At 40.1% G+C, this 12,156-nt stretch overlaps 1 protein-coding gene across 5 annotated transcripts in view; it reads right to left on the bottom strand.

Annotated features, from left to right (window-relative positions):
* zzef1 (zinc finger, ZZ-type with EF hand domain 1) overlaps positions 1-12,156 on the bottom strand; it is a 264,244-nt gene that overhangs the window by 15,414 nt on the left and 236,674 nt on the right. For all 5 annotated transcript variants that reach the window (XM_073053829.1, XM_073053832.1, XM_073053830.1 and 2 more), the window contains one exon: positions 9,092-9,242. In XM_073053829.1, coding sequence (XP_072909930.1) covers positions 9,092-9,242 — 151 coding nt within the window. The remainder of the gene's footprint in view (positions 1-9,091; positions 9,243-12,156) is intronic.

Genomic DNA, 12,156 nt, shown 5'->3' with positions numbered 1-12,156 from the left:
ATTCCCTGACCTTTACTATAGCCTTGCAGACAGATAGGAGCAGACAATTTTAACTGGGAGAGGGCAAATTATAATGTTATTAGACAGGAACTGAGGGGTATAAATTGGGAACAGATGCGCTCAGGAAATTGCACAACAGTGATGTGGAGGATATTTGTTGGAGATTCTGGATAGGTTTGTCCTATTGAGGCAATGAAAGGATATTAGGTTGAAGGAACCACGGTTGACAAGAGGTGTAGGGAACCTGATTGAGAGGAAGAAAGAAGCTTACATAACATTTAGAAAACAAAGACCAGACAGGGGTGCAGAGAGCTACAGGGTGGCCAGGAAGGATCTGAAGAATTGAATTAGGAGAGCTAGAAGGGGGCATGAGAAGGCCATGGCAAGTAGTATTAAAGAAAACCCTCAGGCCTTCTAGACATATACGAAGAATAGGAGGATGGTAAGAGTGAGGGTAGGATGATCAGGAATAGAAGAGAAAACAAGCCTGGAGTCTGAGAAGGTAGGTAATGAATACTTCAATATTCACCAGTGAGAGGGACTTTGACGATTCTGAGGACAGTGTAAAGCACACTGATGTGGTTGAACATGTTAATGATAAGAAAGATGATGTGCTGGAACTTCTGAAAAGCATTAAATTAGATAGCTCTCCGGTGCCAGACAGAAATACTACAAGAAGTGAGGAAAGAGAATGCTGCCCCCTTGGCAATTATCTTTAATTATCTTTGCATCCTCATTGGCCACAATAACACCAAATGTTATTCCTTTGTTTATGAAAGAGAGTGGGATAACCCTGGGAATATTGGATTAGTGAGTCTTACTTCAGTAATAAGCAATCTATTGAAGGGGATTATTAGAGACAAGATTCACAAGTATTTGGGGAGGCGTAGTTTGATTAGGGATAGTCAGCTTGGCTTAGTGAGGGGCAGATCATGTCTCTGGGTCTAACTGAATTCTTTGAGGATACGACAAAGCGGATTGATTTGAGATACAGCAATAGATGCAGCGTATATGGATTTTATTAAGGCATTTGATAAGGTTTCCCATGGCTGGCTCATTCAGAAAGTCAGGAGGCATGGGATCCAAGAAAGCTTGACTGTTTGGAAATAGATCTGGCTTGCCTATAGAAGGCAAAGGGAAATCTAGATGCAAACTTTGGTAACCAGTGATGTTCCACAGAGAACTGTTCTGACGAAGAAGGGTGGTGTAGTAAGATATATCTGGGACCACCTCTTTGTGATTTTTATAAATGACTTGGCTGAGGAAACGGGTAGATAGCTTAGCAAGTTTGGTGGAGCTGTGGATAGTGGGGAGGGTTGCTGTAGTTTGCAATAGGACATTGACAGGATGCAGAGCTAGGCTGAGAAGTGGCAGATAGAGTTCAGCCTAGAAAAATTTGAAGTAATTCACTTTGGAAGGTCAAATTTGAAGGCAGGATTGTTAGGAATGTGAAGGGAGAGAGGGATCTTGTGGTCCATGTTCATAGATCCCTTGAAGTTGCCGTGCAAGTTGATAGGGTTGCTAAGAAGCTGTGTGGTGTCATTGTCATTAGTCAGGGAATGAGTTCAAGAATAACGAGGTAATGTTACAGCACTATAAAACCTTGGTTAAATTAGAATATTGAGTTCAGTTCGGTCACCTTACTGCAGGAAGGATTTGGAAGCTTTTGAGAGGGTGCACGGAGATATATCAGGATGCTGCCTGGACTACAAGGCATGTCTTATGAAGATAGGTTGAGTGAACTAGGACTTTTCTCTTTGTAGTGACAGAGGATGAGAGATGACTTGATAGAGATGTACAAGATAAGAGGCACAGACAAGAGTGCAAAGCCTGAGATTTTAACTGATGGTGAAAATGGCTAATAAAAGGGGGCATTATTTTAATGTGATAGTTGGAAAGTGGGAAGAGGGGAGATGTCAGAGGTAAGTTCTTTACACAAAGAGTGGTGGGTCCAGGAAACACCATGCCAGGGATGGTACTAGAAGCAGATACATTAAGGGCATTTAAAAAAACTCAGACACATAGATGGTAGAAAAAAAGAGAATTGTGTAAGATAGAAAAGTTAGATTGATCTTACAGTAGGTTAAAAGGTGGGCACAACATCGCGGGCCAAGGGGCCTGTACAAGGTTGTAATGCTCTATGTACTATGTTAACTGTTCCAGTGATCCCCAGTGCAAGTCCAGGAACTGCAGCTAGCTGTCCCTCTGAGCATCTATTTACAACAATAAGAATGATGCTAGTGAAGTGAAAACTTCCTAAGGACACAAATGAATCAGACAGTTTTCAGTAAGAGTCAAATAAATTTCTAGTACAGAATCAAACTGTTGGCCCATTGCATCCATGTACATGGTTGAAAATAAACTGTTGAGACTCTCCCTTCCTCTTAGTGATGCTCTGGGCAAAAAGAAATTCCTCTGCTCCTCTCTATTACCCCAAATCAAAGAAAATGGGTACTTCCTATCATCTTATTGAGCCTCAGCCGCTTAGTCTAACAAAAATGACTGTAGCCTAGCCAACATTTTTTAACAAAGCTAAACTCTCTGAACACTGGCAGCATCCTCAATTATCTTCAAATCTGTTGTGGAGTAACAGTATTCCTGTAACGTACTCCAGCTTCTGGCTGGTGTGTTATAGTTCTGTTTCCGATGTTCGGGAAGTTTGTTTCTGATGTTGGGGAAGTCCAGAATGAGGGGTCATTGTTTCCGATGTTGGGGAAGTCCAGAACGAGGGGTCACAGTTTAAAGATAACAGGGAAGCCTTTTAGGACCGAGATGAGGAAAAACTTCTTCACACAGAGAGTGGTGAATCTGTGGAATTCTCTGCCACAGGGAACAGTTGAGGCCGGTTCATTGGCTATATTTAAGAGGAAGTTAGATATGGCCCTTGTGGCTAAAGGGATCAGGGGGTATGGAGAGAAAGCAGGTACAGGGTTCTGAGTTGGATGATCAGCCATGATCATACTAAATGGCGGTGCAGGCTCGAAGGGCCGAATGGCCTACTCCTGCACCTATTTTCTATGTTTCTATGTTAATGTAAAGTGAGTTGAACTCCCTATCATTGTACCTACCTGAAATGTTTATGAAATTTTATTGCCTGCTATGACTACTTGGAGATGAAGGTACACTCCCAGCTTATATTTTCCTTCCTCATTTCAACCTATCTGGTGTCATTCATTGCCTTTGAGCACAACACTGCCTTTCATAGCTACAACTATTTCCTTATATCATTATCCTTACAGAATATGCCACTGTATTTTTCAAAAATGAATTATCTCATCTGAATCACTGTAATCTGGAATCAAGAGCTGTAATTCCTGCCTAGTTTTAAGCCACTTTTAGTAATAGCTATGATATTAAGCTCCTATGTTTACTAGGGTCTAAGCTAATCAGCTTTATTTCCTATAGTCCCAGATTTAAGTACATCAGAATCAGAATTAATATCACCAGCAGACTGTGTGTCATGAAATCCGTTAACTTTGTGGCAGCAGCACAACACATGATAATGGAGAGAAAAAAGAAAACTGAAATACAGTAAGTGTGTGTTTGTGTGTGTGTGTGTAATATAGTTAATTAAATAAGTAGTGCAAAGAAAAAGGAAATAGAATAATAGTTGTTCAAGGGTTCAATGTCCATTCAGAAATCAGGTGGCAGAGGGGAAGAAGCTGTCCCTGAATTAATGAGGCTTCCATACTTCCTTCCTGAGAATAAACACTCAGGAACCTGAAATTGCTCACTCTTTTCATTTCTGATCCATCGATGAGGACTGGTATGTGTTCCCTCATCTTACCCTTTCTGAAGTCCACAATCAGTTCTCCGTCCTACTGATGTTGAGTGCCAGGTTGTTGCTGCAACACCCCTCAAGTAGCTGGTGTATCTCACTCCTATACACGTCCTTGTCACCATATGAGATTTTGCCAACACTGGCTGTATCGTCAGTAAATCTATAGATGGTACTTCAGCTGTGCCTAGCCACACAGTCATGGGTGTAGAGAGAATAGAACAGTGGGCTAAACACATGTCCCCGAGGTGCGCCAGGGTTGACTGTCAGCGAGGTGGAGATGTTAGTTCCAATTCACATAGACTGTGGTCTTCCAGTTAGGAAGTCGAAGATCCAATCGCAGGAGGTTCAGGTTCTGGAGCTTTTCGATCAGAATTATAGGAATGACGCTGTTAAATACTGAGCTATAGACAATACACAGCATCCTGACATAGGTCAGGGCCACATGGAGAGCCAGCGAGATTGCTTCCTCTGTAGACCTATTGTGGTGATAGGCGAATTGCAGTGGGTCCAAGTCCTTCCTGAGGCAGGGGTTGATTCTAGCCATCACCAACTTCATCACAGTTGACGTAAGTGCTACTAGACGATAGCCGTTAAGGCAGCTCAACCTGCTTTCCTTGGGCCCTGGTGTAATTGCTGCCCTTTTGAAGCAGGTGGAAACTTCCAACTGTAGCAAAGAGAGTTTGAAAATGTCCTTGAATACACCCACCAGTTGGTTGGCACAGGTCTTCACAGCCTTACCAAGTACTCCATCAGGGCCTGTGGCCTTGAGAGGGTTCACCGTCCTGATGTTGGCCTCCGAGACAGAGATCACAGGGTCACCAGGTGCTGCAGGGATCCTCATAGCTGTAGCTTTATTCTCCCTTTCAAAGCGAGCATAAAAGGTGTTGAGCTTGACTGGTAAAGCATCACTGCCATTCATGATGTTGGGTTTCACTTTGAAGGAAATAGTGACCTGCTAACCCTGCCAGAGTCGATGTGCCTCCAACCTCATTCAGAATTGTTCCTTAGCTCTTGAAATAGCTCTCCGCAAGGCAGATCTGGTATATTAGGACAACCTTTAATGCCCTTTTCAGTCAGCGTTTTTGTAACTCCATATTTTGACTGGAAATAATCTCTAATTTTTTTTCAAGATGGCACCAATTTAGGATTACTAGAGCTGTAACCTGTGGTCACAGAAAACAGCACCATTTTCATTCTTATTTGATTCATTTTTTAATATACTGTATACAGTTTTGTGGTGCTCCGAGGGGGAGTGTTTGACAACCTGCCCCAGTATTCCTAGTGGCCGGTGCAATTTATTTTAAAATGCGTTTGTGGGATTATGGCGGGATGTTCAAGTTCATTTATTGTTGCATTTTAGCTCAGGTTGTACAGCTATTCACTTGTGTGTTTGTGGGTGACCCTGACTGTAACCATCAACGTCCCCATCTGTATGTTACTGAGTGGTTCTCTCCCCGGATCATAGTGCTCGGTCTGATTTTGGGCTTATCAAATTAAAACTGGCAGCTGGGATAAACGAGCTTTTCTCGTCTGTCATCATGGACCAAATGCTCACCACAGTTTTTTTTAAATTTAATGCATTGTACTATTGCTGTGAAACAAATTTCACCACAGACGCCAGTTACAGTGGTGTTAGAAAGTTTATGAACCCTGTAGAATTGTCTCTTTTTCTGCATAAATATGACCTAAAATGTGATCAGATCATCACGCAAGTCTTAAAACTAGATAAAGAGAACCCAACTAAATAACACAAGAACATTATACTTGTTCATTTATTGAGAAAAATAATCCAATATTACATGGATTTGTTGGAAAAGGTATGTGACCCTAAGGTAATACCTCTACAAAAGCTATTTGGAGTCAGATGTTCCAATCAATGAGATAAGATTTGAAGTGTGGGTTGCAGAGGTGCCCTGCTCTATAAAAAAGACACACAAAGTCAGGTTACTAACAGAGCCTTCTCTTCTCAAGAAAGATCTCTTTATATGCACCATGCCTCGATCAAAATAACTTTCAAAGGACCTTAGAAGAAGATTTGTAGAAATGCACGAAGCTGGAAAAGGCTTCAAAAGCATTTCTAAAGACCTGAGTGTTCACCAGTCCACAGTAAAAGAAATTGTCTACAAACAGAGGAAATTCAGTACTGTTGCTACTCTCCCTAGCAGTGGGCATCCTGCAAAGATCACACCAAGATCACATCTGCAATGCTGAAGGAGGTGAAAAAGAACCCAAGGGTAACAGCAGAGGACCTGCAGAAATCTCTAGAACTTGCTAAAGTCTCTGTACATGTGTCCACTATAACAAAAACACTGAACAAGAATGGTGTTCGTGGAAGGACACCACGGAAGAAACCACTGCAATTCTACAATGCTTCTGGGACAATGTTTTGTGGACAGATGAGATAAAAGTTGAACTTTTTGGCAGAAATGCACACTGCCATGTTTGGAGGTAAGGGCACTGCACACCGACACCAAAACCTCATCCCAACTGTGAAGCATGGTTTGGGGCTGCTTTGCTGCCATCACAGCTTGCAATCATTGAGGGAACAATGAATTCAAAATTGCATCAAGACATCTGGAATGGCCAAGTCAAAGTCCTGACCTTAATCCTTTAGAAATGTTGTGGAAGGACCTGAAGCAAGCAGTTCATGCCAGGTAGCCCATCAACATCCCAAAGTTGAAGCAGTTTTGTAAGGAGGAATGACCTAAAATTCCTCCAAGCCGATGTGCAGGACTGATCAACTATTACTGGAAATGTTTGGTTGAAGTTATTGCTATACAAATGGGTCAAACCAGTTACTGAAAGCAAAGGTTCACATACTTTTTCCAACAAATACATGTAATATTAGATCATTTTACTCAATAAATAAATGAACAAGTATAATGTTTTTGTGTTATTTATTTAATTGGGTTCTCTTTATCTAGTTTTAGGACTTGCATGAAGATCTGATCACATTTTAGGTTACATCTATGCAGAAATAGAGAAAATTCTACAGGGTTCACAAACTTTCTAGCACTGTATATTAAACCCAATTCTGAATTGCATACTTCAATTTTTATTACACTACTGAAAAGATATAAATGTTCTGTAAACATATAGAACTGATTCATTGAATGAGCTTCAATTTATGAATGGGTTATAACTGTGCATAATCAATCAACTTTATTTCACAACCTCTTGAGTTGGTTCATAACATCATGAGGAGCAGAGCTGGACCCTGATGTTGAAATACATTTTGGGGAATGGGTTGAGGCATAGATAAAAACCTCAGATATAAGCAAGAGTTCACCAAAACAACACCTTCCCTGTGAACCCTATATTTGTGCATCAAATTATTGCCAATTTTTAATTTATTCCAATTGCATCGGTAACAAGTACACGTATAGAACTCCGACTCAATACCAGACACGTTGCAAAGCCCCTGGCAACTGTCTGTAGCATTAACATTTTGACAGTAAGACAACTTTCAGTTTAATTACACTTACGTCTTCCATGTGAATCTTGCCAAATAAATTTAGACTGGTTTATACAGTGTACAAAAAGCAGAATTATTCAGTAAGGCAATAAAAACAATAGAAGAAAAACCAGGGAGAATGGTAGGAGAGATAAGAAGAGCAAGTTTTGCACTGTGACTAGAATTCTGATGACTTTTTAAAGAATTAATTCTAATACCAATTATGTTTCTACATTTTCAAGATATTAAGGAGAGCAATGTTTAATTCAGTCTGGATTCTGGGCATTTGAATTGGAATGACACCAGAAGATGATCATGACAACTGAACTCTGTTAACGATCTACATCTTCAGGTGTTTTTTGCAGTAATGACGCAGGACATTTTGTAAAGATTTACAGGAGAACGGTTTAAATATTTCTTAAATAAACTGAAAGTTGAGAAAGAGCTTCAACTCTATGTCTGGTTTTATTACTTTTATCGTTTTACAAGTTGAATAGGACTGTATGAACAATAAGCAATGTTTTGACCTTTTGGGAACACCTTGGGCCAATTCAAAGTTTGTGGAAAATTTCTAAATATGCTCAAGAAAAATAACATGGAGTTTGTAATGGGAAACTAGCATCGAAACTTCTCATTACAGAAGTTTAAGTATCTACAACGGATTGCAGCGTAGAAACACCATCACAACAAAATGATCCATGTTGATATTGATATTGCCTCCCCTATTTCTCACTCTGGTCATTCCTCTCTGTCAGATGTCTTACCTCACCTCTCCTTAACTCCATATCTCAAGAGAAAACATTTCACCTGAATTTTCTGATGATTTTATTAGAGATCACCTTATAAAACCGTGACAGCTGTTTAGCCCATTGAATCTATTTTCCCTATGATAACCCATTAATTCCATCAATTTAAAGGCAATTAAGTTATCAACAGCTTTCTCTTTTCTAGAGAGAAAACAAAATCTGCAGACTATTTAACCTCTTTGGAAAGCATTCCTTTTTAGTTCTGGTATCATCATTATGATTTATTTTAACAAAACTTTCTCCTAATACCTGTACATTTTCTGTATTGCTTGAAAACAACACCAGTGTCAGTTATCCAACTTGCTTTTGTTCTTTTCACCCTGTGGGAGCAGAGGACGAGGATGGGCCCAGCCTGATCTGCTGTCATATCCTCCTGCTTCAAATTTTACAATACCTACACTCCCTTGCCTATGTTCTATTCGGTCCCATTCGCTCAATGACAAGATAACCTAACTGACTGTTTAATCTTCATGGTCACCCTGAGGGAGACATCTCCTTTCTCCATTCTTCCTACAGTTTCACAAACTATTTTGTGTCCTGATCTGAAACCATTACTCCCTTTCTGTTCTCACGCATGCAAGCTGAAGTCCTGAGCACCTGCAACATTTATTTATTTATGCGTTTTTATTTTATTGCGCATGATACTTCCAGGTGTAGCCGGACCAAGTTTAAAATAACACCTCTACTTCCATTCTATCCCTCCAGGAATGATCTCAAGGAGTTGATTTGCTTATTAACTTGTGTTGCCACTTTTGGTGATGTGTACATGCTCTCAAGATCACTCAAACCCTGCTACCCCACAATGATCCATACATCAATGCACTGCACTCATCTACAAGCTTGCTTATGCTAATTTAGATTTGACTAGCTCATAGCTTGTTGCAAGCCAATCAGAACTTCTACAGATTTACACAGACTCTGTCTCCGTGCAACTCATTGGGGATATTGGCTCCACTGTGGAGGACAAAACAGATGGCAGACTGTATAAGCTAGCGTCACGACAGAAGAGAGCAACACCAATGTGTACTGATAGGGAGAACGCCACCTTACCATTGCTCGCTTTTCTGCAACATAGAATAACTCAGTCAGGGCTCGATGTAGAGGAGGAAGTATAAAAATTCCCGTCTGATCATGATGTGCATTACTTTCCATCTTGGTGAAAAGCTGCCAGAGGGGCCTCAGCATCGTTAGGTCGCAGTCACTGGAAAAAGAAATAAGTCAAACGCATAATTTTTGGTATTCTTCAAAAGATCATGTTTATCCCAAGCAATGATTTTAAAACAGTTTATCTGGAGTTGTATCAAATATTAAATACAGAGATCAATGGATCGTATAAAGGCATCGTCACACAACTTTTCAAATATAAGAGTTAGTTTCTTCACTATTGAGAAATTCAACTCCTCATCTACCAGTAAGGGAGCAACAAATTTATTGTTAAACTCTGTTGTCCAAAAGAGCAGTAATATCCTTGTCAATTCCATTCATATCAAATCCGATCCAGAGAATGAATTACAAAAGCTTCATACCCCATTCTTCAAACTTACACGTGGATCTATCCTTGATCATGATTCTATTTCTCACCCTCCTCCTTGCCCTTCTGGACATTCACTAGAAACAAATCAGTTTGTAGTGCAGGCAGATGACACCCACCCACACTGTTTCAAAAACTCTATGGCTGCTCATATGACAGCTGGTAATGGATAAGCAAAAAATTCCTCCAGTTAGTACTGGGAAGCAAAGCCACTGCTTTGTTCAGCTGCAAACCTCATTCTCTGTGTGTGAACTTGTGTGATAGATTCAGTGAATATCAAAGATGTTTAAAGGTGGCTGGAGTAGAATCAGACATAGTGCAGGTTTTGCATGTTTCAGAACTAATGCTTTCTCCCTCTACTGATCAGAGGCGAAGCTTGGAAGAGAAAAACTTTTAAAATCTGTTGATGGCTTTAGAATATTGCATCTACAGGCTTTTATTTTGTGCTTGGCTCAAGAGATTATGTATAACAGGCCATATATTAAACAGCAACTTTACAAAACCTTGCCTGAATGGAACTTTCTGCACATTGGCTAGCTGTGCTCTTATGTTAAGATTTAGGATTACTTACAGTATACTGTTATGATAATATAATAGTGGCCTCTACTGCCACGATGAGGCCACTCTCCGGTTGGAAGAGCAACACTCATATTCCGTCTGGGGGTAGCCTCTAGTTTGACAGCAGGAACATAGATCTCTCCAACAACCAGAAAATTTCTTTCCCTTCTCCTTCTCTCCTTTCTGGATCCCCTCTTACCCCTTCTCATTTGCTCACCTGCCTATCTCCTCCCTCCCTTTCTCCCATGGTCCACACTCCTCTTCTGTAAGATTCCTTCCTCCTCAGCCCACTACTTTTTCCACCGATCACTTTCTAGCTTTTCACTTCACTCCCCCCTCCGCCATCCACCTACCTTCCTTCTCATCTAGCTTCACCTTTCACCTCGCCTGTAATCCTTTCCCTCCCCCCACCTTCTTATTCTGCTGTCTTTCCCTTTCCTTTCCAGTCTTAATAAAGGATGGTGATCCAAAATGACAACTCTTTATTCCTCTCCATAGATGCTGCCTGAGCTGCTGGATTCCTCCAGAATTGTGTGTGTGTTACTCTGGATTTTCAGCATCTGGGTTCTTGGATAGAAAGGCTGTACTGTAGAGTGAATGGGAAAGCTAGATTTGAATTTTCCTTGTCTTTAATGTTGAAAACTTGAAATTTCCATCATAAAATGTTCCTATGTGCAAGTTATTTGCATAAACAATCCAATTATATTTTTGAAAGATATTTTAATTCATATTTAGAAATGTCTAATTTCTAATGTTTCTATCTAATCTCTGGTTTAATTGATCCTCAATGACTTTGAAAATGTTACCCTGGGCAAGATCAAATAACCCAAGGTCTATCTTCCCAATCTTCTCTCTAAAAACTTCTGATTCCTTCTCATAAGATGCCCAATCATCAATATTTCATGAGCTTCCTGCAATCTAGCCGAAAAAGACAAGTGCATTCAAGGCTTTTCACCTTATCTGTAGTGTATCTGAGCTTAATCCTTTTAAAGCCAGACATTTGGACTTCCATATCCAAACAGAGCCTTCACATCTCTAGTAAACAAGCTGCTGTCAGGAAGTATTTTTCCTTCTACATCCAAGACAATTCTTTTTTAATAAGTCTCCATGAACACTGCTCCCATATCTAGGAAGCTTTACATGTTATTTTTCCATTATGGATTCTGTTCTGGTGTCGTGGGCTGGGCTCTTGGTTGTGTGATAGTTGGCATTCCAGTGCAGTGAAGATGATGATGATGCTGTCCTTTGGCTGACATTATATTGAAACCCTGTCAGCTTACTCAAGGTATTAGAAAAGATTAATATTATTAAACAGAGAACGTCAGATCATTTTCATGTTTCCATTTGTGTGAGGTTACCATGCACAAACCTTTCCCATCTTACAACACTTAACATCTTAAAGTATTTAGTTGACAGTAAACTGTTTTGGGACATGCTGGGGTCATGGAAGGTGCAATATAAATACAAAGCTCTCTGTTCCTTTTAAATATCCGGAACAAGTAATAGGGGGAAGAAAAAGCAAGTCAAGTGACAAACAGTTCCTTCCTCGCCTCTAGTTTAGATCTACCACAACCATTATTTATTATTCAGACCAATGATTTTCTGAATTCGTGCTGGTTCCTCCCACGCTCTTCCAGTGTTGAAATCAAGACCAAAATGTTCTGTTATTTTGTGTTGCCCAAAGAGTATAAAATGCAGCTAGCTGCAGCGGGGAGAGCAGGGTTTCAGTAAACATATGAACTTTCTAAGATCAAGAAAATAATTCCTAGAGCTAGGAGACTATAGGCTTATTTATGAAACTTGACAGGCTACTAAGTAATTTGACTGAATTTTGAAATACTATAAGAATGCTGAAATTCAAATTTAAAATATATCAAGAATGAACTAATTTTGTTTGAGATTTAAAGTTCACTTTTTGAGAAACATCTCTCTTCATTCCAAATAGAAATGCATGTGGGTGTAAAGACACCTCCTTCACTGTGACCCAGAGCTGTAAATCATTTCTCACTCCCTTTAGCAAAGCTCC

The sequence above is a fragment of the Hemitrygon akajei genome, chromosome 8 (genome assembly GCF_048418815.1).
Source record: "Hemitrygon akajei chromosome 8, sHemAka1.3, whole genome shotgun sequence".
Taxonomy (NCBI): Eukaryota; Metazoa; Chordata; class Chondrichthyes; order Myliobatiformes; family Dasyatidae; genus Hemitrygon; species Hemitrygon akajei.
The sequence above is the reverse complement of the archived record's forward strand: the minus strand, read 5'-3'. Positions and strand labels throughout refer to the sequence as shown.